General features: G+C 36.7%; 1 protein-coding gene across 2 annotated transcripts; it reads right to left on the bottom strand.

The window, feature by feature from the left end:
• Positions 1–324: 324 nt before the first annotated feature.
• LOC138816252 (protein NipSnap homolog 3A-like) lies at positions 325–9966 on the bottom strand. 2 transcript variants are annotated; one of them, XM_070005904.1, is made up of 6 exons: positions 9805–9966; positions 6560–6770; positions 4495–4653; positions 2701–2850; positions 710–796; positions 325–615 (listed from the first exon to the last, which is right to left on the bottom strand). In XM_070005904.1, exons 2-6 carry the CDS (start codon positions 6684–6686, stop codon positions 539–541), a joined length of 600 nt encoding a protein of 199 aa, XP_069862005.1. In that variant the 5' UTR covers positions 6687–6770; positions 9805–9966; the 3' UTR covers positions 325–538. The 2 variants fall into 2 exon arrangements, with proteins under 2 accessions (XP_069862005.1, XP_069861996.1); XM_070005895.1 differs by lacking the exon at positions 9805–9966 and adding an exon at positions 9488–9672.
• Positions 9967–21226: the final 11260 nt, after the last annotated feature.

The raw sequence follows: 21226 nt of genomic DNA, 5'->3' as shown, positions 1-21226 counted from the left end.
GAGATAAGAGTCTCATGGGAACATTTCTGCCCAAGATGGCTTTGTACCATGATCTTCAGATCTCAGCCTCCTGAGTATTAAGATTACAAGTGTGAGTCACCAGTGCCTGGCAGAACAGGTATTTTTTTTTAATTTATTTTTTATTGTGAAAATACTGTACAGAGGGGTTACAATTACATGGGCAAGATAATGAGCACATTTCTTATCAAGCATTGTAGCCTCCTCCTTTGTTTCCCCTTCCCATCCCTTCCCAGCCTCCCCCTACTCCCGCACCCAATCCTTCCCCTCCCCCCCACCAAAGTTGTAAAGTTCGTTTTCAACGTGACAACTCCGGACAGGTATTTTTTAATGTGTAACAAATACTGAAATTCCTTGGGAAAATGAACTCTTACTTCCCAATGATAGGGATTTAAAAAATGCAAAAGACATAGGAAGTTAGCTTACCATCTCCTTCAAATAAAAGTTCTCTTGAGAGAATTCAAGCACCATTGGCAGATACATCTAATATGGGCTAGTAAAGTCATATTTTAGTAAGAAGCTATTTCAATGGTGAAAATGATGTAGGAATCAGAAGTATATTCTGCTGAGTCTCCAGGTATTGGACACTTTCCCGTACTGGAAAAAAAAACATATTTAAGTGGAATATAAGTTATTGATTAAATCAAATTTGGGTTTTTGAAAATAATTCATCACCAATGAAATAAGTTACCAGCAGCCACAACTCGGGGGTCCTCATGGGAACGATGTCTCCCTGCAGCACGAGTATCTGCATTCTCACTCCACCAAAGAACGTGAACTGCACAAATGCATCAAAAGTTGTTTCTATAGATATTTGGAGCATGCACTAAGTTTAAGTCTTTGTATAATGCAGTTGTCTAATGCATAATTTTTTTTACCTTATGGCTTCTTGATTTGCCATGAGTGTGTGTGTGTGTATGTGTGTGTGTGCACACGCGCGTGCCTGTGCCAGTTCTGGGGCTTGAACTCAGGGCCTGGCCCCTGTTCTTGAGTTTTTGTGCTCAAGGTTAGCTTTCTACTACTTGAGCTCAGCTCCATTTCTGGTTTTTTTTTGGTAGCTAATTGGAGATAAGAGTCTCATAAATTTTCCTGCCCAAGCGGCTTTGAACTGTGATCCTCAGATTTCAGCCTCCTGAATAGCAAGGATTACCTTGCTAATACCTCACCAGCAAACTACCCGCACCCAGCTTGATTTGCTTTTACCTTAGAAATATAGTCTTCACCCACAATATTAAAATTTGCATACTGCTTTAGCATTGCTATGAATTATACTTGCCATCCCAAACCATAATCCATCTTGATTTTATTTTAGTATCTGGTATGAGATAATTTCATAATTTTCTCCATCTATTCTTCATCTTAAGCAGATATCTATTTTTGTATGTATTTCATTTTCTCATGAAGTATAGATTGAACATCCCTAATTTTTAAAAATCCGAAACCTGAAATACTCTTGGTGTCTTTTTTTTTTTTTTGTCGGTTGTGGTGCTTGAACTCTTGGGCGCTGTCCTTGTACTCTTCAGCTCAAGGCAAGCACTCTACCGCCTGAGCCACAGAGCCACTTCCGGCTTTCTAGAGGTTTATTGGAGATAAGAGTCTCACAGACTTTCCTGCCTGGGCTGGCTTTGAACCTCAATCCTCAGATCTCAGTCTCCTGAGTAGCTAGGATTACAGGTGAGAGCCACCGGCGCACCTGGCTTGGTGTCATTTATTTTAGATGAGCCTCGATATCACTAGGAGCATTTCTGGGTAAAGATCAGAAGCTCATCACTGATTGTTGCCAAGTGTTAGATATCCAATGGATATAAAAAGAAACAGTAAGAAGGTATGTAGACATTTTGAGCCTTTCAAATACTAAGGAGATATTCTTAGTTGTTGTTTATCCCTTAAGGTAGATACTTTCTGAATATATGGATATTTACTGAATTTGCAATACAAAAATGAGTAAATTTTTGTGGGTGGGGGGTGTTAATATTTATTAAAAATAGTATACATTATATTTTGCCCAGAAACAATGTCCCTACTTCAAGTAATGATTTTTTTTCAAAAGCAATAAAAGTACATTTAAAGGAGTACATGATTGTAAGAGAAATAGATTATTTCTCAAGATTCTTTCACTTTTTAAACTTAATTATTTTGATATATCAGGGAAAACAGTAGTTTAGCACTGAACAAAGCTTCAGTAAGTGTTAATACTTGTTTTGATAACACAAGGGTTTAGCTCAAGGCGCCACACTTTGAGATAAAACCTCTACCACTTGAGCCACACCACTAGCCCCTTTTTGCTTTATTGTTCAGGTAGTTGTCTGGCCTTATTTTGCTCATCCAGGTACACACCACCACACCCAGCTTTTGGTTGATTTAGGGTCTTACTCATTTCTTGCATGGCTGGTCTGGAACCACAATCCTCAAAATCTACGGTTTCTGAATAGTTGGAATTACAAGCATGAGCTACCACATCTGGCTTGTTCTTTTTTCTTTTTTAAATAGAAAATTTCGGTACCTGGCCAGTTGTCAACATTCCAAATAGGATGTAAAAATGTAGTTTCAACCTTCATTACAAAACACTAAAATTTTGACAATAAAAAATCAGCACTCTAATGAGAAAGTCACAGTGATCCAAAACTTATCAGTAGATCATTATATACATCTAAGTCTCATGGAAGAGATAGACAACCATACCTCTGTTGAGTGCTCCATATTCTGCATTGAAAACACCAATGAGTGTTGCATAACCTTGGTTGATGTGAACATGAATCGCCCTTTGAAATGAATGACCCCACAGAGCTGGGCCTCCAGGTTTCATCTGAAAGGTTATCAGTTCATACACACCTAGAATAGGGAGAAAAAGCATTATTTCACAGAGGACATCCTATAATTTAGAATCATTATTTGTTGTTCCAGTGGAAGCCTCATCTACATATGCATATTTGGAGAGTTATACAGACTGGTTTACACATATTATATTTCCATGATTTTTCTTTGCTTTTATGTTAAGACCTTGCCCATATTTAAGAGTGAGTTTTGTAAACTTAATTACACAGAAGAGAAAAGAAAAAAATAGACACTGTATAAAGATTATTTGAACTTTACTTATTTATTTCGCAATGATTACTTGCAGTAATGACATTTTGGACTCAGCCTTATGCTTTTTAGGCAAGCAGTTATGCCATGCTCCCGTTCCTTTTTGCTCTCTCTCTTACTCTCTCTCCCTCCCCCTCTTTGTTTCTTTCTTTGAATAGGGTCTTGTGTTTTGGACAGTGATTCTTTCTGTGTATACTTTCATACGGCAAGGACATCAGGTGTGTGCCACCACACACAGACTTTTATTTTTTTCCATTGGTTGAGATAGAATCTCACTAACCTTTTGCCTGGACTGGTTTAGATCTTCCATCCTACCAATCTCAGCCTCCATAACAGCAAAGTATCCAGGAGTGGATACCTTGTGTGCCTGGCTCTGAAATATCTTAATTTTAAAATATCTATCAATGAAACAGATATTGAAAGTTTATAAACAAATCAGATTTTTGAATTTTCCAAGTCTGTATTTTTGGAAAAGAAATAAATGAGCCAGTCACTTTGGTTTACACCTGTAATTCTAGCAGTTCAGGAGGTTGAGATCTGAGGATCATGGTTTGAAACGATCTCTGGCAGAAAAGTCTGTGAGATTTTTATCTATAATTAATGACCAAAAAGCCAGAAGTTGAAGCTGTGGCTCAACTGTGGTACAGTCCCGATCTTGGGAGAAAAAGCTAAAGGAAATGCATAGGCCCTGAGTTTAAGCCCCAGTACTCACACACACACACACACACACACACACACACACACACACACACACACACACACACACACACACGCGCATACACACACACACACACATACACACACAAAGATGAAGTGAAATAAATAAAGCAAATAAGTTAAAGCAATCAAAACAAATAAATTTAAAATGTATATTGATTAAATATTAAATTATTTTAAATTATTACATATTGTAAATAATTATTTGCAAATTGAGAAATTAGTGAAAAATTATGGTAATACAGCTTGCCAGTTTCAGGTAATTCATTCCCCTAAATAATCAATTTGTTGTGATGTGTGGAAGATGCTTTTATATCCAAACTCATATTATTTTAAATCTTTGATAGTATTTCATATATTACTCATTATTTCTCAAGATCATGGTTCCTGCTCTTAGTGAGAAATTTCTCAACCCTATTGACAAGTGTATGATTTTTTCCCATAATGTGGCTAAGTTTTACCTAGTTTCAAAATCTATATTTGGAAAACAATTCTTTACTTCAATTTTCACTTTTTTTTAAAAAAAGAATAAGCATAGAGCTTTAATTTTATATCAATAAGATGTTTTTATTGAAAACAAATGATTATTGCTTTCCACTGGAACTTTGGTTTTTATCACTTGAGGTTCAGCATTTTTATTCACCAACATTCAAAGTAGTCAGGAGGAAGTCTTACCTTGTTTTGGAGGTTTTCCTAGTTTGCACCAAGGGACCAGATAAGTAATCTCACTTGTTTGTTTATCAATGAGAGGCAAACTTGGAAGGAGGAATTGTTCTTGCCATTCTTTATCCTGCGCCAAGGCTTTCCTAACTGCAGTTCGATGAGCAAAGTTATCTATGGGAGAAAAGCATTAAGAAAAGCAAAAAGAAAAACAATTCAACTTCAAAGCAACTGTATTTCTCTGGATTTTATCCAGTCCAGCAGAATTCATCCACAGCATTTAGGAATATTGTGGAGAGACCAAAAGGCTGCAGGGTACTGATGCTCTCATGGGGAACAGAAATGCAAGGGACTGTGGTCACCCGAGAGACTGGGCTCCAAAGGCTCTACCACTTCCTGAGTGGCTGTGGGAGTCAGTTTGGGTGTCTTTCTGTGGTCACCTTCTCTGTGTGTAAAACTGGAAAGGATAATACAGCACCCATGTCTGGGGGTGATGTGAGGATCCAATGAATTCATATATGAGACAGACTTAGCACAAGGCTCAGCACACAGTACTCGTGTGTGTGTGTGTGTGTGTGTGTGTGTGTGTGTGTGTGCGCGCGCATCACTTATTCAATTGAGGCATTTAGCTGACAAGGACAGTTTAGGCAAATATTATATGATTTCTTAGTAATGGTAGGTGGCCAAGACAAGGCATACTTAGAATAACTTTTAACAAACTGAATTAAAATGGCTTAAAACCAACAACAACAACAGATCCATTTCAAAGAATGGATGGCTTATGGTCATTCTCAACAACTTTCATATCTCACTTTTGTAAGTTACCCAAACTTTTACCAATGTATAGGCCTAGTGTCATATTTACTACTAGATCTCATGAGGTGAATGGTAAAATTCATATATGTTATGTTGGGGATAATGAATAACACCCATCTTACATATGAAATGAGGATGAGAACTTTGTTTTCCCAGTGAGCCATGATTTAAGTTCTATCATATCCAAAGTGTAAATTATGTTTTAATGTGGCTTGTTTTATTACATCAGGGAAGACCCTTAAAATAATCTTGCATTAGACATAGAATGAAAATTTTTGATAATGGAGTATTCTAGGAACATTAATTTGGACACCCGTGACCAAACCCTCAATGAAATTAAGAGTTCTTTGGGCATTCTGATGTGGACTGTTAAGACCAGGCACAATGTTAGCAAACATGGATGGGATTTTTATAACTGATTCTCTTTCTTCAGGGTTAGGTAAATTCAAATGAGGAGAAGACTCCTCCTCCTTCATCTTCATAGTATGACAGCCATACTCAAGTATGTACTCAAGTACAAATGATCTCTCAACATAAGAGAATTATTGAACTTCAAAAGAGAGAGACTCAAAAGTTGAGTCATCTCCTCTCAACCTCCATTTATTTTTTTCCCTCAGTGAATTATTTTTGCTGCAATATTGATATTCAGCCCTAGTTTATTAATAAGAAAAGATATTTTGTTCTGTGTTGTTACCACACTTGGGGGTTTTGCAAGCACTGCTTTAAATTCTGCCTGCGCTAACTCTTTCTCTAGTACACCATTTGTGTTTTACATCTGGATTACAATTTTATTATTTGATATATGAAGATGCATATTTTCCTAGTTATGATAAGAATTTGGGAAGGTGTTGTTAAAAGTGGATCACTGAGAACAGTAATCACTGAATTTATATTTGTTTTTGGTACTATATTTCTTTTTAATAGTTTTATTTAACTTAGGTGTATCTATTGTAATATAGATCCAATAGTGTGTCATGTGACATCTAACAGAATGAGTATTTGTGGTTTTTTTTTTTTTTTTGAGGTACAGTCGTGGGGCCTGAACTCTGGGCCTGGGCGCTGTCCCTCAGCTCTTCAGCTCAAGGCTAGCGCTCTACCACTTGAGCCACAGCGCCACTTCTGGCTTTTTTATTTTTTCTTATGTGGTGCTGAGGAATCGAACCCAAGGCCTCAGGCATGCAAGGCACGCGCTCTACCACTGAGCCATCTTCCCAGCCCCCAGAATGAATATTTGTACTGGACACCTAAATTAGATACGTCATACCATATTTCCAAATATGAAATACTGTGTTCAGTCTGCCTCCAAATTCTACACTCCAATATCCAATCAATTCAGAGTGAGCTGTCCGAAGATGAACATTTTTCTTAGAATTCTCTAGGAACTCCTTCATCTTTGAGGGTTTAAGATAGTAGGTACGAAATTCATAGAATGTTCCATGATCTTGCCTAGGGCCTGTAGCAAAGGATGCACACACCTGGATAGAGATAAGGTGAACTTAAATTTTTTTGGGAAAGGTAGGATATGTGAAGTTCTGTTACAACCACATCTGAGTCTAGAAACAAGGGATACACGGTACACTGAAAAAATGTATTGTGTGCTTCTATCAAATCTCCTTAGACTTGTTCATTCAGAGATATTAATAAAGATAACTAATATCAAATATGCTGAACACATAGCTACTGTGCATGATCATGAGAAAATGTGTATGTAAAGGTCTATGTGTCTTAATGTTACTCCTGTACAGGCAAAATACAATTTGGATTAATTTAAGTTTACAGTTTTCCCTTACTTAGTCAAGATCTCACCTGAGTTCAGGATTATATGTGCCAGGATTTTGTACCTAAAACACTTTACAAAATCTTTTGGAGGCACAATGAAAATGTTTATTAGGAGAAACCTTTATATTATTATTATTATTATTATTACTATTCCCTCTTACAAAAGTGAATTGTTGTATTTTCTACACTCAATAGAGCAGCCAGTGATGAAAAATAGGACTGAAATTTAAGTAATGCATTAGTAAAGTGCTATCAAGCAGCATCATAATAATGGAGGAATAGAATATGTGAATTCTAGGAGAGGAAAATTGAGCGAACCAGGTGCCTGAATTATATTCATTTTTCATGACAGATGCAAAGTGAGGAAATGTATTTGATGCATCTAGCTGTACCAGTTTTATAGAACTATTTAAGAACCATTACTTTTTCAATAATCACAGGGTCATTGTATAACCTCTTAATTCTTCATCTAAGTGAACTTAACTTTCACTAGGAAACACCCTGTGGGAAATTGTCCTCTGTACATGTGTATCTGTATGTACATACATAGAAGGGCACACACAGACACTCTTATGGCATTGGAATTCACAGATACATCTTATGTTACATGTGGTGAAACGTGCTCATTTTCTAAAGCTAATAAAATCAGAAAAATCCATGGATTTAGAATCTGCAAAACTAAGGACTTAAATTGGCTGTTTGTCTAGACTGTTTGTCTAGAGGAAGCATTAGACTTTTGTACTGACCTATTATTTTTTGTTTACAAACACATTATGTATTTTTTATGTATGTAAGATTTAATCATCTTGAGTTCATTGTTCACATCTGTTCATGTTTATTATATTCTTATTGCTCAAATAACATCAAAAACAATCTCAGTGGTCTCTGCACTTTGCGGACACTATTTTGTGCTTTTGAAGCAAATTACTTGCAGAATGTTAGCAGAATAAAAAGTGGGCTGGTATTACAATTTTAATGAGGCTGCATCTGAAGCCAGGCACTGGTGGCTCATGCTTGTAATCCTGGCTACTCGGGAGGCTGAGATCTGAGGATCATGGTTCAAAGCCAGCCCGGGCAGGAAAGTCTGTGAGACTATCTCCAATTAACCACCCAGAAGTGGTGTTGTGGCTCAAGTGGTAGAGCGCTTGCCTTGAACTAAAGAAGAGCTCAGGGACAGCACCCAGGCCCAGAACCCCATGACTGACCAAAAGAAAAAGAGCTACATCTGGAAGATGAAATAATTGGTCATAGGCACAGACCCTTATTATCTGGTGGGGGCCAACATACAGTGAGCGCCTGCGGTGCGGGAGGTGGTATGTGAATAGGAAAGAATGGTGATCTTCCAGAGTTTGTTGCAGGACTGAACAGATTGGTCTGGGGCAGGACATCATCAGTGTTTGCCTCACCCTTATGTCCAACTTAGGGTTCATTCTAATGATGACCAAAAACTCAATTTTTAAGAGACTGTTGGTAGAAACTTGAAAACTCTTAAGTTCAGAGAAAACTTGTAAGGAAACATACTGGCTAACGAATTAACTGAGGTGTAATAAACTCTACCTTGAGCTCAAACTTTATTAATTCTTTAGAAAAGCTAAGTCAAAGCCCAACAAAATATGTACCAGGAAATGGGTACTTGCAAGAGGGGAGCGAGGCCAAGAATGAATGAAAGGGGAAAGAGGGAAGAATGCAGCCCACAATTTATTGTATACCACAAAATATGATAAATGAGGGTAGGGGTGGGTTGAAGGGTATGTGTGAAAATGTTGGATGACACAGATCAAGATGCATTGTGTACATAAACTGCTTTGTTCAATGGCAAAAAATATGCAATACTTAACCTAAAAAATTAACGTATCCTAAAAAATTAAGGAATGAAGGAAGGGTGGGCTGGGAGTGGTGGGTGAGAGTATGGAAAGGGGTGACATTGATCAAGACCTGCTATATTCATCAACTGCTTTTTGTTGAATGGCAACTCCTTTGTACAACTACTTAAAGATAAAAAAAAATTCAAAAAAAATCGTTATAAGGCCTGGTACCATTACCAGTGCGGGTCAGAAGCCTAAAGACTGCAGTTAAAATCAGATGAGTGGCCAGTTTAGGAAAGTGTCCACCAGAAAGTCCATTTCTAGAATAGGTGAACCCTTTCCGTGTTGTCACTTGGGAAAGGAGCAAAAGCCTCAGCTTGGGAAGGGAAAGCAATTGGTGGCTAACTTCACAGAATAAGCTAGTGCCCAAAACTGATGTCTGGATCACTTGGTCCATTTTGGTCCTTAGCTGTGCCAACTGGTTCACATACATCCAGGACCCTGGACCCGAGAATCTGGTTCTCCATGTGGAATGTCAGGTCCAGATGCTCTGCCAGATGTGGCCTCCTGTACTCTTCACCCACCCTGCGCGCCCCTCTGCTCCCCACCTGTGATGCGAGCAGGCGCGTGGTCAGCGCACTGGTCAGGCGGCCACCGCGGGCGAACATGGTGAGCTTAACGGCCTAGAAAGCAACCAGACCGAGTCCTGGCTGGCTCCCTTTCTCCGGGCAGCTGGAAAGGCTAGCTTGGGGAGGATGACCCGGACCTAGGCTCGGAGGGTCAGCCCGCCCCACCTGCCAAGCCCACTTTGTGATGTCAGCCCAGGTCTGCTCGTCCCCTTTGCCTTGTCTACGCCAGCGTTCTTGCCTCAAACGTCAGAAGTGACGTTAGAATTGGCTGAGGGCTGAGATCGCCCATCTCCTACCTCTCTGAGCTGTGTGTCACCGGACCCGAAGGGTAGTATTTAGCATTAAAATGCTCCATGTAGAATGGTCCATGCTTTGAGATTGGACCTCGTGTGACCCCGAGTTGATCAGGGATTCTTGGCTGAATGTATTCTGGGCATTGTCCAGCTCACATGTGTGCAATAGAACTTTCTCTTCATGGACACCCACATGCTACAGTTTTCAGGGGGTTTTATTATGTCATTTCATGTGTCACTATGATGTAGTTCATGTTACTTATCTTAATCACCTTCTTTTCCTTCTCTCTGTTCTCAAACCTCCCAAACTGTGTTGTATTTGCTTTCATGTTTATATATAAAATGATAAAATACAGGGATATATATTATATATATATAATATATATCCCTGTATTTTATCATCAGTATTTCTTATTTTGAGAACTATCTATTGAACTAGTTTGCTAAATTATTAATTGGATTATTGATTCTTTAGTAGGTGTTTAGTTTTGTGAGCTCTTTATATATTTTAGCTATTCATCCTTTGCCAGATGGATAGTTGGCAAAGGTTTCTTTCCCATTCGGTAGGCTGTCTATTCATTTTAGTAAATATTTCCTTTGCTGTACAGAATCTGTTACATTTGAAGCTATCCTTACTCTTATTTTTCTGAGCTATTGGGGTTGTATTCAGGAAGTGGCTCTATCTTTTAATGTGTTTCCTATGTTTCCCTGTGGTAGTTTCAAAGTACCTTCTCCATCCAGTTAGTTGTACTTGCTTCAGTAACTGCTACTGAGTTTTATAAATGATTCTTCTGCTCCTTCTCAGTTTTTTTAGTTTTACAGATTATTTTTTGACTTTCTCCACAGACAAAACCATATTTTAAGTGAGTAGTAATGATGTTTTCTTTCTCTCTGTCCAGTCTTTATACTTCTCACTGCCATCTTCCATTCCTTTCCTCTCTTTTCTTTCTTCCTTCCTGATTTTTTCTTTGTTCCCTTATTTCCTTTGTCTCTTCTCATCCTCTTTTTGTCCCCCGCTCTGATCAGCACTCTTTCCCTTCCTTTTGCTGGGTAGGACATCTGTGCAGTCAATATGGGGTATCATGACATTCCCGACCAACTTCCACATTGCCTTTCATGAGTCATTTTACCATTATAACATGCTTATTCATAAACATGCTTATACACTTTATGTAGATTCAAAAAGTGACTTGCTTTGCTGAAAACTATTACTCATTAGAATATTGATTTAAAACCAAACTTTGTAAGTTTTAGATTTTAAATTTAAATGTGACCATCAAATCATACTATAAAATATGGACTCTAAGATAAATGTAACTAAAAAGGAAGGCATTTTCTACAGAGAGAAATCTAATCTGGGCATTGTAATTTTCCTCAATCTGTAAAGCTAAAAAGCAAATCCTGTATTTCACAATCTGATATCTTAGAGAAGAGAGATAAGCCAATATACATATATTTGCATTGCTACAACTATTTAATTACATTTTATGTTACATTATACTATACAGTTATATTATAGATTACATTACATTATGTTATTATATATTATATATTTACATACGAATATACATATATACCTATGTAGTTATATGCATTAAAACAATGCAGTTTTATACATGGTATATATTTCTGCATAATTGTATTTAGAATTTCTAATGATTTCAACTTTATAATAAGACAACTGGCTTCAAAATGTGTCACAACTTCCTGGATTGGTCCAAAACTAAAATAAATACAGTGCACGTTCTTTTCAGCCTTATGACGTTGGTATAATTATTTTTTATTTGATTATCTTCTTGTACCACTTATTTTCCATGAATTTTAATTAACAATTTAAAGACATTAAACACAAAGATGCCCGAGTTTGCATGTGTGCATTTCTAGGAGGCATGATTTCTTTCTGCACCAAGATCACTGTAACATAATTCTTTGTATCTAATTGTCTTAATTGATGTACTTCATTAGCTTGTTCACTTATTATTCACTTACTAAGATGTACTTTTTGTTCGTTCAAAATGATTTAAAATTTAAAGTTTGAACTGGAAACAAAGTTTGTACTCAATCGTTCTTTTATCATTCACTGTAGCACTGTTCATTAAGTTGAAATAGTGTTATTAATCACAGAATGCATATTAATACTCTATTCTGTACTCACCCAAATCATTATTATGGTACAGTTGCTGTTGCTTTTAACCAATAGTACCTCACACCACCACTTATGTCCCCCATCTGGCAATGTGAGATGATAAGGACTACAGGAAGGAAATGGTTCAACTAAGTTATAAATTAATTCAACTAACATAAATTAATTTCTTAAATTCTTGATTTTTTATTGAGATTCCACATTTGGAAAGGCTCTAGAGTATGGGAATGATTATGTAACTTCATTGTTTGAAGACCAGCAATGTTAAGACACTTAGGTAATTGTTCTGGGGCTGTATAGGAATGGTGCTATCAAAAATTTCTTGGCTTTCATTTTTTGTTTTTCAACCATGGCGCATGAACTCAGGGCCTCAGTGCTGTCCTTGAGCTTTTTAGCTTAAGGATACTGCTCCACCACTTTGAGCCAGACTTCTACTTCTGGTTTTCTGGTGGCTAATTGGAGATAAGAGTCTCATGAGCTTTCCTGGGCCAGGCTGGCTTTGAACTGGCTTTGATCCTTAGACCTCAGCCCCTTGAGTAATTATAATTACAGGTGTGAGCCACTGGGCCTGGCTTCTGACTTAAAGTGTATTGACAAGGTGGAACTAGAGAATAAGTGTAGTAAGAAGGACCAGCTTTCCTTTGCCAAAGCCTAAACAGTGTGGCATGCCTGGGGCGCTTGGAGTCTTGTCAAAAATAGCTGGACTCACACGAAAGAACACTGCAAGACACAAACCATGCAAACGAAGACTTTTCTTCTTTGTCATCTTGAAATTTGATTCTGGTAAATCTTCTGATCTATTTCTTTGATTTCTTGTTTTTCTTTTCTTTTCTTTCCTTTTCCATTTGAATCCCCCAGAGATAGCACCTGAAACCTGACAGAAGTTCAGTATACAAAATTAAGTTTCACAGGGATCATTAAAATTTATTTTCAGTTTCTGTCTTGCAGGGGTTGTAAATAACCTATTAAAAACTTTCGCAGAACTTTTCTCCTAAATTAAGGTTGAGACTTTCTGATGAAATTAAGTTTCACAGGGAGTATTAAAATTTATTTTTAATCTTTCTCCTGTAAGGGTTGTAAATAATCTACTGAAAAGTTTTCGAAATAGAACTTTTTCCTAAATTAAGATAATTTATATTAATACTATTTAGGATCTAATTCAGAGATACAAAATGATTCAACAGTCTCGTCCGCTGACAGAGGGGGTTTTGGTCTTGGATTTGGATTTTATATTAGGGGAAATGTACATTCTGATATGTTAAAGATTATATTCCTAGTAAAACATAGAGCTAAACACTTGTAGCCATTTATTCCAGACTTTTACCCTATATTTCTAAACTATGCCAACTGAAAAAATATAGTAAATCCAATAGCAGCATACTATAAAACAATAGAAGAATAGAATGGGAAGAGGGCTGGCAGAGTGGCTCACGTGGTAGAACCTCAGCCTAGCAAGTTTGAGGCCCTGAGTTCAAACCTCAAAAACATTATTAAAAAATAAAAAGCAAAAGCATAGAATTGGAAGAAATAATTTCTTCCTAGAAGAGCTCCCAAGATGTTGAAAGGTTACATTTGTGAAAAGAAGAGTTAAATTTTGTACTGACAAATAATGTAAGAAAAAAATTCTTGAGAATTTTCACAACCTCCTATACATATTTTAGGAACCAACTTCTCATTTCCTTCAAAATCCATCTTTCTCTAAACTCCTTGCATTAGGAGGGCAGAATATGTTGCAAGGAAATGCCTATCATGATCAGGGAAGGGTCAAATGAGCGGGGAAAGGGCCCAAGCAGTGGGAAACCTATGGATAAGGAAATGGTGGAAGAGAAGCTTCAGGGTAACTGTGAGCTGAAATGTGGCACGATTTTTGCAAATTGCTGTGGATTTTTTAGAAACCCAAAGAAGATCCTAAAAGCACTTTGATTGCTGGTTTCTAATTACAGTTCTTTGTTAAGAATAAACCATTTAGGTCTTCATTTTATGTGAGTTGTGATGATAATTTTCATACTTTGTAATGAGAGGCAGGCAAGGGTTCATGTTTTCTTCTTTCTTTGGCATTTTATTGAAAGTGCATAAATCCCAAGCACACAGCTTGATGTATCTTCCAATGGAAGGCATCATTCAAGGTACTTGTAGATTGGATGCTGATGTTTTTTAAACCAGTGCTGATGAGGAACCAACCCATGTTCTTTTAAAAATGAATAGACACCATCAACCTGGTGTCAGAGAAGAGCCCAGAGAGGAAAATGGACTTCAGACTGGCCATGTGAAGAGGCATGGCTAATAAGACCCAGATCTGTGCTCTTTGTCTTACTTTCAAGTCTAAACATAGATGTTAAACACAGTGAATGTTTCAATGCATGTAGGTGTTATGAGGACTTATATCTGTTTTTTTTGCTGGCAAAATATATTGATGACAGTTTGAATACAGAGGCATATAAGCGTCCCCAGAAAAGAAAGGTAAGTTCAGAATAGGGGTTTGGAGAAAAATGAAAAGCAGAATGTAGGAAAATGAAAATTCGCCTCACAAATGATTAGAAATGAGACTCAAGTACCTCCCTACATAACAAGTAGATGTTAGATGACTATAAATTCATTATTAAAGATGCACTCCTGAATGTTGGAGATCTTGGATGGGGAAAATGATGGAAGGGTGACATTGATCAAGATGTATTCTACTCTTAAACTGACAGAATGTATGGAAACCTCTTTGTGCAACTACATAAACAAAAAATTTTAAAAAATGGATAATGCATTCCCACATTTTTGCCTCAAAAATATGAATGGGGTAACTATAAAATTTTAGTTAGGACTGTATGATTTTAAGTGGTAAGAATCCAATATAAAGTTATTTTTATAGAATGGTAATTTGACTCATATAATTAAAAAAATGTGACTTTGATTTAGATATAGTTGGACCAAGGAATTAAAAAAACAGCATCAGAGCTGGGTGCCGGTGGTTCACACTTGTAATCCTAGCTACTCAGGAGACAGATCTGAAGATTGAGGTTCAAAGCCAGCCTGGGTAAGAAAGTCTGTGAGCCTCTTATCTCCAATAAACCACTCAGAAAACTGGAAGTGGCACTGTGACACAAGAGGAAGAGCACTAGCCTTGAACTGAAGAGCTGAGGGACAGCACCCAGGCCTAGAGTTCAAGCCCCACTACCGACCAAAAAAACCAAAACAAAACAAAACAACAACAAATACAGTACCAGAAATCCTCTCCCTTCCTTTTCACAAGTGCCTCTTTGCTTTTGCAGTTAGGCTGTCTTCATGTGCTTGTGAAAATTAGTTCCAGGTTTATGATCTCCCCACTTACCAACTCTAGTAGAAAAAATGCCTCATTTTTCATAGTGGGATGTAATTCTTCAATTGAATTTGATTAGACTGACTTGGCTCACTTGCTATGTTGAATAAATCACTGCGTCTTGAGGAATTCCTTTTGTCTGCAAATTGGCAAGCATTCTGTTAGAGATGTCTGGGACAAAATATGGCTTTGTATGCAGACAACCTAGATGATAGGGAAATATGCTCTATCTTGTGTTTCAGTAGATGAACAGTAGTGTCTTTAAGTGGCTACTGTTGTGTTTGTTAAATGGCTCAAGAAATTACCTGGTTTCTGAAGAGCTTTATTGCCTACTTCTCTGAGAATGCAATGATAATGAGTTTACAGTGTAGCAAATTAGGTAGTTTTTTGAAGGGACATAACTTTCCTGTAGAATATGAATTTTTCATTCATGCAGTTGCTCTGTCATTTGTTACTTACTCTGTTACTCAATTATTCACTCAGTTAACCAAATATTTGCTGAATCAACCAGTTTTTGCTGAATGAATAAAGTTTATAACATGCATACACACACACACACACATACACACACACACACACACACACACACACACACAATATTACCTGAAGCCAGGCATGGTGATTCATGTCTGAAATCCTATCCTAATTTGAAGCTGAGATCAGTAAGATTGTAATTTGAGGACAATCTAGGACAAAAGTTCATGAGACCACCTCAAACAATAACCATGTACAGTGACATGTACCTGTCATTCTAGCTGTGACAGAAAGTGTACATACAGGATCACAATCCAGAATGGCCTGAGCAAGACTAATATCTGACTTCAAAAATAACCAGAACAAACATTACTGGAGCATGGCTCAAAGTAGTAGAGTGATCACCAAGCAAATGGGAGGCCCTGAGTTCAAACCCAGATCCACTATCATCACCAGGAAAAAAACAATGCAAGCAAAACAAGCAAACAAAAATACACGCCAAAGAACACACTGTTTTTTGTGCTAAATATAGACCAACACATAAGTGTATTTTACTTCTATGCTGGTTCAGTTATTAGTTCTTTGTTGGGCTGACTGTCACAGTGGGTAGCCATGGAGTTCTTTATTTTCAGTGTTGAAATTGAACTCACTGGCCTTTACTCCCAGCCCTAATTATAGTAACTTGAATGTGGTAATAGTTTGCTCTCATGTGAAAGGGCTAGGATTATTTTAAAAAACAATAATAGAAGAAGACAGTGAGAAATAGAACACAGTAGTGTGAGAGAGAAAGCACAGCTGCACTATCATAAAAACAGATGTGTAGACTAACAGAATACAATAAAAGACAAAAATAAAACTGCACAGATGCATTCATCTGATTCTCAATAAAGTTGTCTGAAACATATGTTGGAGGAAAGGCACCTTCCTCAACATATGGTGCTGGGAAAACTGGATATCCACATGTAGAAATCTGAAACAAGATCCTGTCTCTCACCTTATATAAAAGTCAATTCAAATAAGTTACAGACTTTAATATAAAACTTCAAACTTTGAATGCACTAGAGGAAACATAGAGAAAATACTCAAAAGATATATAGTAAAGGCAATACTTTTCTGAATAGGATTCTAAGAGCTTAAGACATAAGAACAAGAGTTGACAAATGGGATTCTATCAAATTAACAGGTTTCTGCACAGAAAAATAAACAATAGAATGAAGAGACAGCCTACAGAATAGGAGAAAATCCTTACCAGAAATTCATCTGACATCAGATTAACATCCACACTATAAGAACTAAAGCATTAAACAGCAATTTCCCATTCCTACCAATAATTCACTCAATACATAAGTAAATGTATGGAACAGACACTTTTCAGAAAGACATATAAACGGGTAATATATGCACAATCAAGAGATGTAGTAGGTGTAAAGGAAATGTAAATTAAAATACTTTAATATGTTTATCTCTACCTTAGTCAGAATGGCGTTCATTAAGAAAACAAAAACTCTGGTGAGGAAGCAGGGGGGGAAAGTGAATTGACTTAGACACATGCAAATCAGAAAACTAAAAATGGAACTACCTTGTGACGCTTCTATAATTTCCCTGTGTGCATATCCAAAGGAATCATAGCATACAGTTGAGATAACTGCACACTGTGTTTATCATGCTCATATTCACAATAGCCAAATTATGGAATCAGTTAAGGTACTGATAAACTTAGGGATGAATAAATAAAAAGTGGTAGACGTACACAACGGAGTATTTTTCAGGGGAGATGGGGAGGGAAGGGATAGTAGGGAGAAAAACAGAAGAAGGGGGACAATGCGCCATAGGAAATGTATTCATTCCCTTACTCATGTAACTGTAACCCCTGTACAGTACCTTTACAATAAACATATTTAAAAAAATAAAATTGTATCATTTGAAAATGAGTGGGACATCCTAAGCCAAACTCAGACTGCATATGTGAAATCTAGATTAAGAAAAAATATACATGAAAGTAAAATTTTATTTATGAGGGTTTGCAGAGTAGCAGGAAGTGAAGTTTGACAAGAAAGAGTGATAAGGGATGAATATGAACCGAAGTCTGTTGAATACATGTATGAAAACAAAATGAAACTCATTCTGAAAAACTAACATAGATAAATCAGTTTCCATTTATCCACCTGAGGCCGAGTATTGAGTCTTTCAAAATGATTCTTTCTAAATTGTTTTGCATGAATTATTTTAATCTGTTTGCATTCAGATTTTCCATACTGCTAAGTTATTCTATAAACAAGAGATAGAATGAATGCCTGGTTTGTGTGAGTGTAAGCCTTAGTTTCTTGTTTTCTCTTGACATTGTACATTTTATAATAATGCTCTTGTAGGTAGTTCTACTCCCCTAAAGACAGTTTCATATGCTTTTCCATAAGCCTAGACGTGGCAGAAAAATGTACAGGTTTTGGGTTCTTAGAATTTAACATGGGCTAGCTATGTATCTCAGAGTTAGGGCACTTGTTACACATGTGCAAGGCAGTGAGTTCCATTCGCAGTGCTGCAAAAACCCAAGCAGTCATGCTTGATGGGACTTTACATGTCATTCCAGCACTTGGGAGTGAACACATGAAGAGAGCAAGTTCAAGACCAGCCTGTGTTATATGCAAAACTCTTAAAAATTATTATTTGCCATGAGCATATCCCTCCTTACTGTCTACCAAGGAAAAATGAAAATATTTGTCCATATAAAAAGCTAGAGTAAACATTTTCTAATAGCTATGTTCATAATAGCCAAAGTGGAAATACCAAATGTTTGTCAAATGATAGATAGAGACAATGTGATATATCTGTTTATACAATGGAATAGTTACTCAACATGAAAATGAGTGAAGTACTAACACATGGGTACAACGTAGATGAATCTCAAAGACATTATGCTAATAAAAGAAAGGTGATGGGCTAGGAAGGTGGTTCAGTGGTAGAGCGCTTGCCTTGCATGCCTGAGGCCCTGGGTTCGATTCCTCAGCACCATATAAGCAAAAAGAAAAAAGCCAAAAGTGGTGCTATGGCTCAAGTGGTAGAGCGCTAGCCTTGAGCTAAAGAGCTGAGGGACAGCGCCCAGGCCCAGAGTTCAGGCCTCATGACCAGAGACTACCCCCCCCCCAAAAAAAAGAAAGATGTAAAAGTCCACATACCATTGGATTTCTTTTATATACATGTCCAGAGAAAGCAAATCTATAGAGACATTAAATAAGGGTTGGGGTAATTAAAAAAACACAAAATTTCTTTTTTAGAGTAGTGAGTATATTTTAAAATTAGATTAATGATTGTACAATTTGGTAAATTGCTAAATTATACATTTAAAATAAGTAAACCTTTAGTATGTAAATCACACTTCAATAAAGCTGTTAACATTTAACAGAAATAAAAACTTCTTTTGCTCCCTGACAAAAGGAATATATGTGGGGTGAGATCTTAAAATTATATAGTACTAGAGAATAAGGAAAGGCATGTCTTAAAGACTTCTGATTGGTTATTCAAAATACATTTGTGGGTATAATCTAATTAAGTCTTTAGGGAATTATTCTTGAAGTTTTCAAAAGTTTTAAACATCTTTCCCCGAAGCAATTTAAAATTACAGCTTAGGAAATTACAGAAGTCCCTGAGAGCTAGAAATATTTAAATTGCTTTACAGAGCACAAAGAAAGTTCTTTAAAGAATTTCCTGAATTTTGTACAATGAGATAGTGTTTCCACTTGGGCTACAAGAACAAATCAGATGCGCCATATTCTCAACATGAATTTAAATATTTATTCACCACTTTCTTTTGAATTAATTAACCCAAAGAATATTCTCTGTGGAAATTCATTTCACTAGAATATAAAAGAAAAGTTTAAAAAAATGATGACCATTATCATCAACATTTTCCAGCTAATACGTCTTGTAATACTATGAATCTAATGGCAATCCATCTTAAGCCATTTATCAGTCTATGGAAAACTTTGTACAATAGTGGGTCATAGAAGCTCAAGGAGAAACAATGTGCTAAGTGTTGCCACCTTTAGTGACAATGGCTGAAAACCTATTAATAACACAAGTCGAAGGGAGGAGAGAATCAATCCTTCTCCACCAAGTTGAAAAAAGTCATGAGTTGAAGGAATCAATTATTTCTTAATGGAGGGAATGTGTAAGAAATCAAAATTTAAAAAATCAAGAAAATTGTCTTGAGGTAGCTAGAAAGTTGAGAAAAATAAGTGGAACACTGTTTGTTCATGCCTATAAATCATGGCTATTTAGGAGGCTGAGATCTGAGGATCACAGTTCAAAGCCATCCCAGGCAAGAAAGTCCATGAGAATCTATCTCCACCTGACCACAAAAAGCCACTAGTGGAGTCATGGTTCAAGTGGTAAACTGGAGTGCTAACCTTGAGCAAAAGCATTCAGAGATAGCACCTTGGCTTGGAGTTCAGGCCCTGAGTTCAAGCCCGAGGACTGGCATGGACTGGCAAAATAAAAAAGATTTTGAGAGAAATTAAAAAATTAAATGTTCAAAAGAATACTTGCAGATATAAAGAATTTTTAACATTTAAACCAGATGGATGTTTAACTTTAATAATTTCCAACTTGAAATAATGATTGATTTGGTCATAATATAGCTTCATTATGTGTCCGTCACATCTGACAGTATATTTTGCTTTAGGTCTATAAAGTTATTCTACAATAGTCATCAAATCTGTAAAGCAGGATGCATTCACCCAAGCTCTGACTTTCTCATGATTTACCTCATAGTACTGAGTTTTGTTTGGCTTACGTATTGCAAGTGTAACTTCTGTAAGATTCACTCCCTATTACACTATCCTTTCCCCCCACTCTCTCATTTGTTCTACTCCAAACAGCCCTCATTTTCCAATCATGTCACATTCTCATTTTTATTAGATATAGATTCTACATATAAGTAAATGTCCTAATTGTCTTTTGGAGCATGACTTGCCTCACTCCACATGATGACCTCTGGTTCTAACCACTTTCTACTAAATGACATAATTTCAGTCTTCTTTTATATTGTGCACATATATGTATATATGTGTGCATTTATATTATATATATTATATATATATATATATTCTTTTTATTGTCTGTCATGGGGCTTGAACTCAGGGCCTGGGTCCTGTCCCTAAGCATTTTGCTTAAGGCTAGTTTTCTCCTACTTTGAGTTTCAGTTTTCTGGTGGTTAATTGGAGATAAGGGTCCATGGACTTTCCTGCCCAGGCTGGCTTGGAACTGTATCCCAAGATCTCAGCCTTCTGAGTAGCTCACCAATTATTGGATACCTAAGCTGATTCTGTGGCTTGGCTGTTGTTGATAGTTCTGCTGTAAACATTGATTTACAGGTATCCCTACTGTGTGGTGACTTATATCCTTTTAGATATCTGCCCATGGGTAGCATAGCAGCATTACATAATCATCATATTTTTAGCTTCTTGAGGATTCTGAATACCAAAAGCCAAGGTGTCTAGATAATT

Source organism: Dipodomys merriami, unplaced genomic scaffold (genome assembly GCF_024711535.1).
Source record: "Dipodomys merriami isolate MVZ:Mamm:240054 unplaced genomic scaffold, mDipMer1.0.p SCAF_11, whole genome shotgun sequence".
Lineage (NCBI taxonomy): Eukaryota > Metazoa > Chordata > Mammalia > Rodentia > Heteromyidae > Dipodomys > Dipodomys merriami.
The sequence above is the reverse complement of the archived record's forward strand: the minus strand, read 5'-3'. Positions and strand labels throughout refer to the sequence as shown.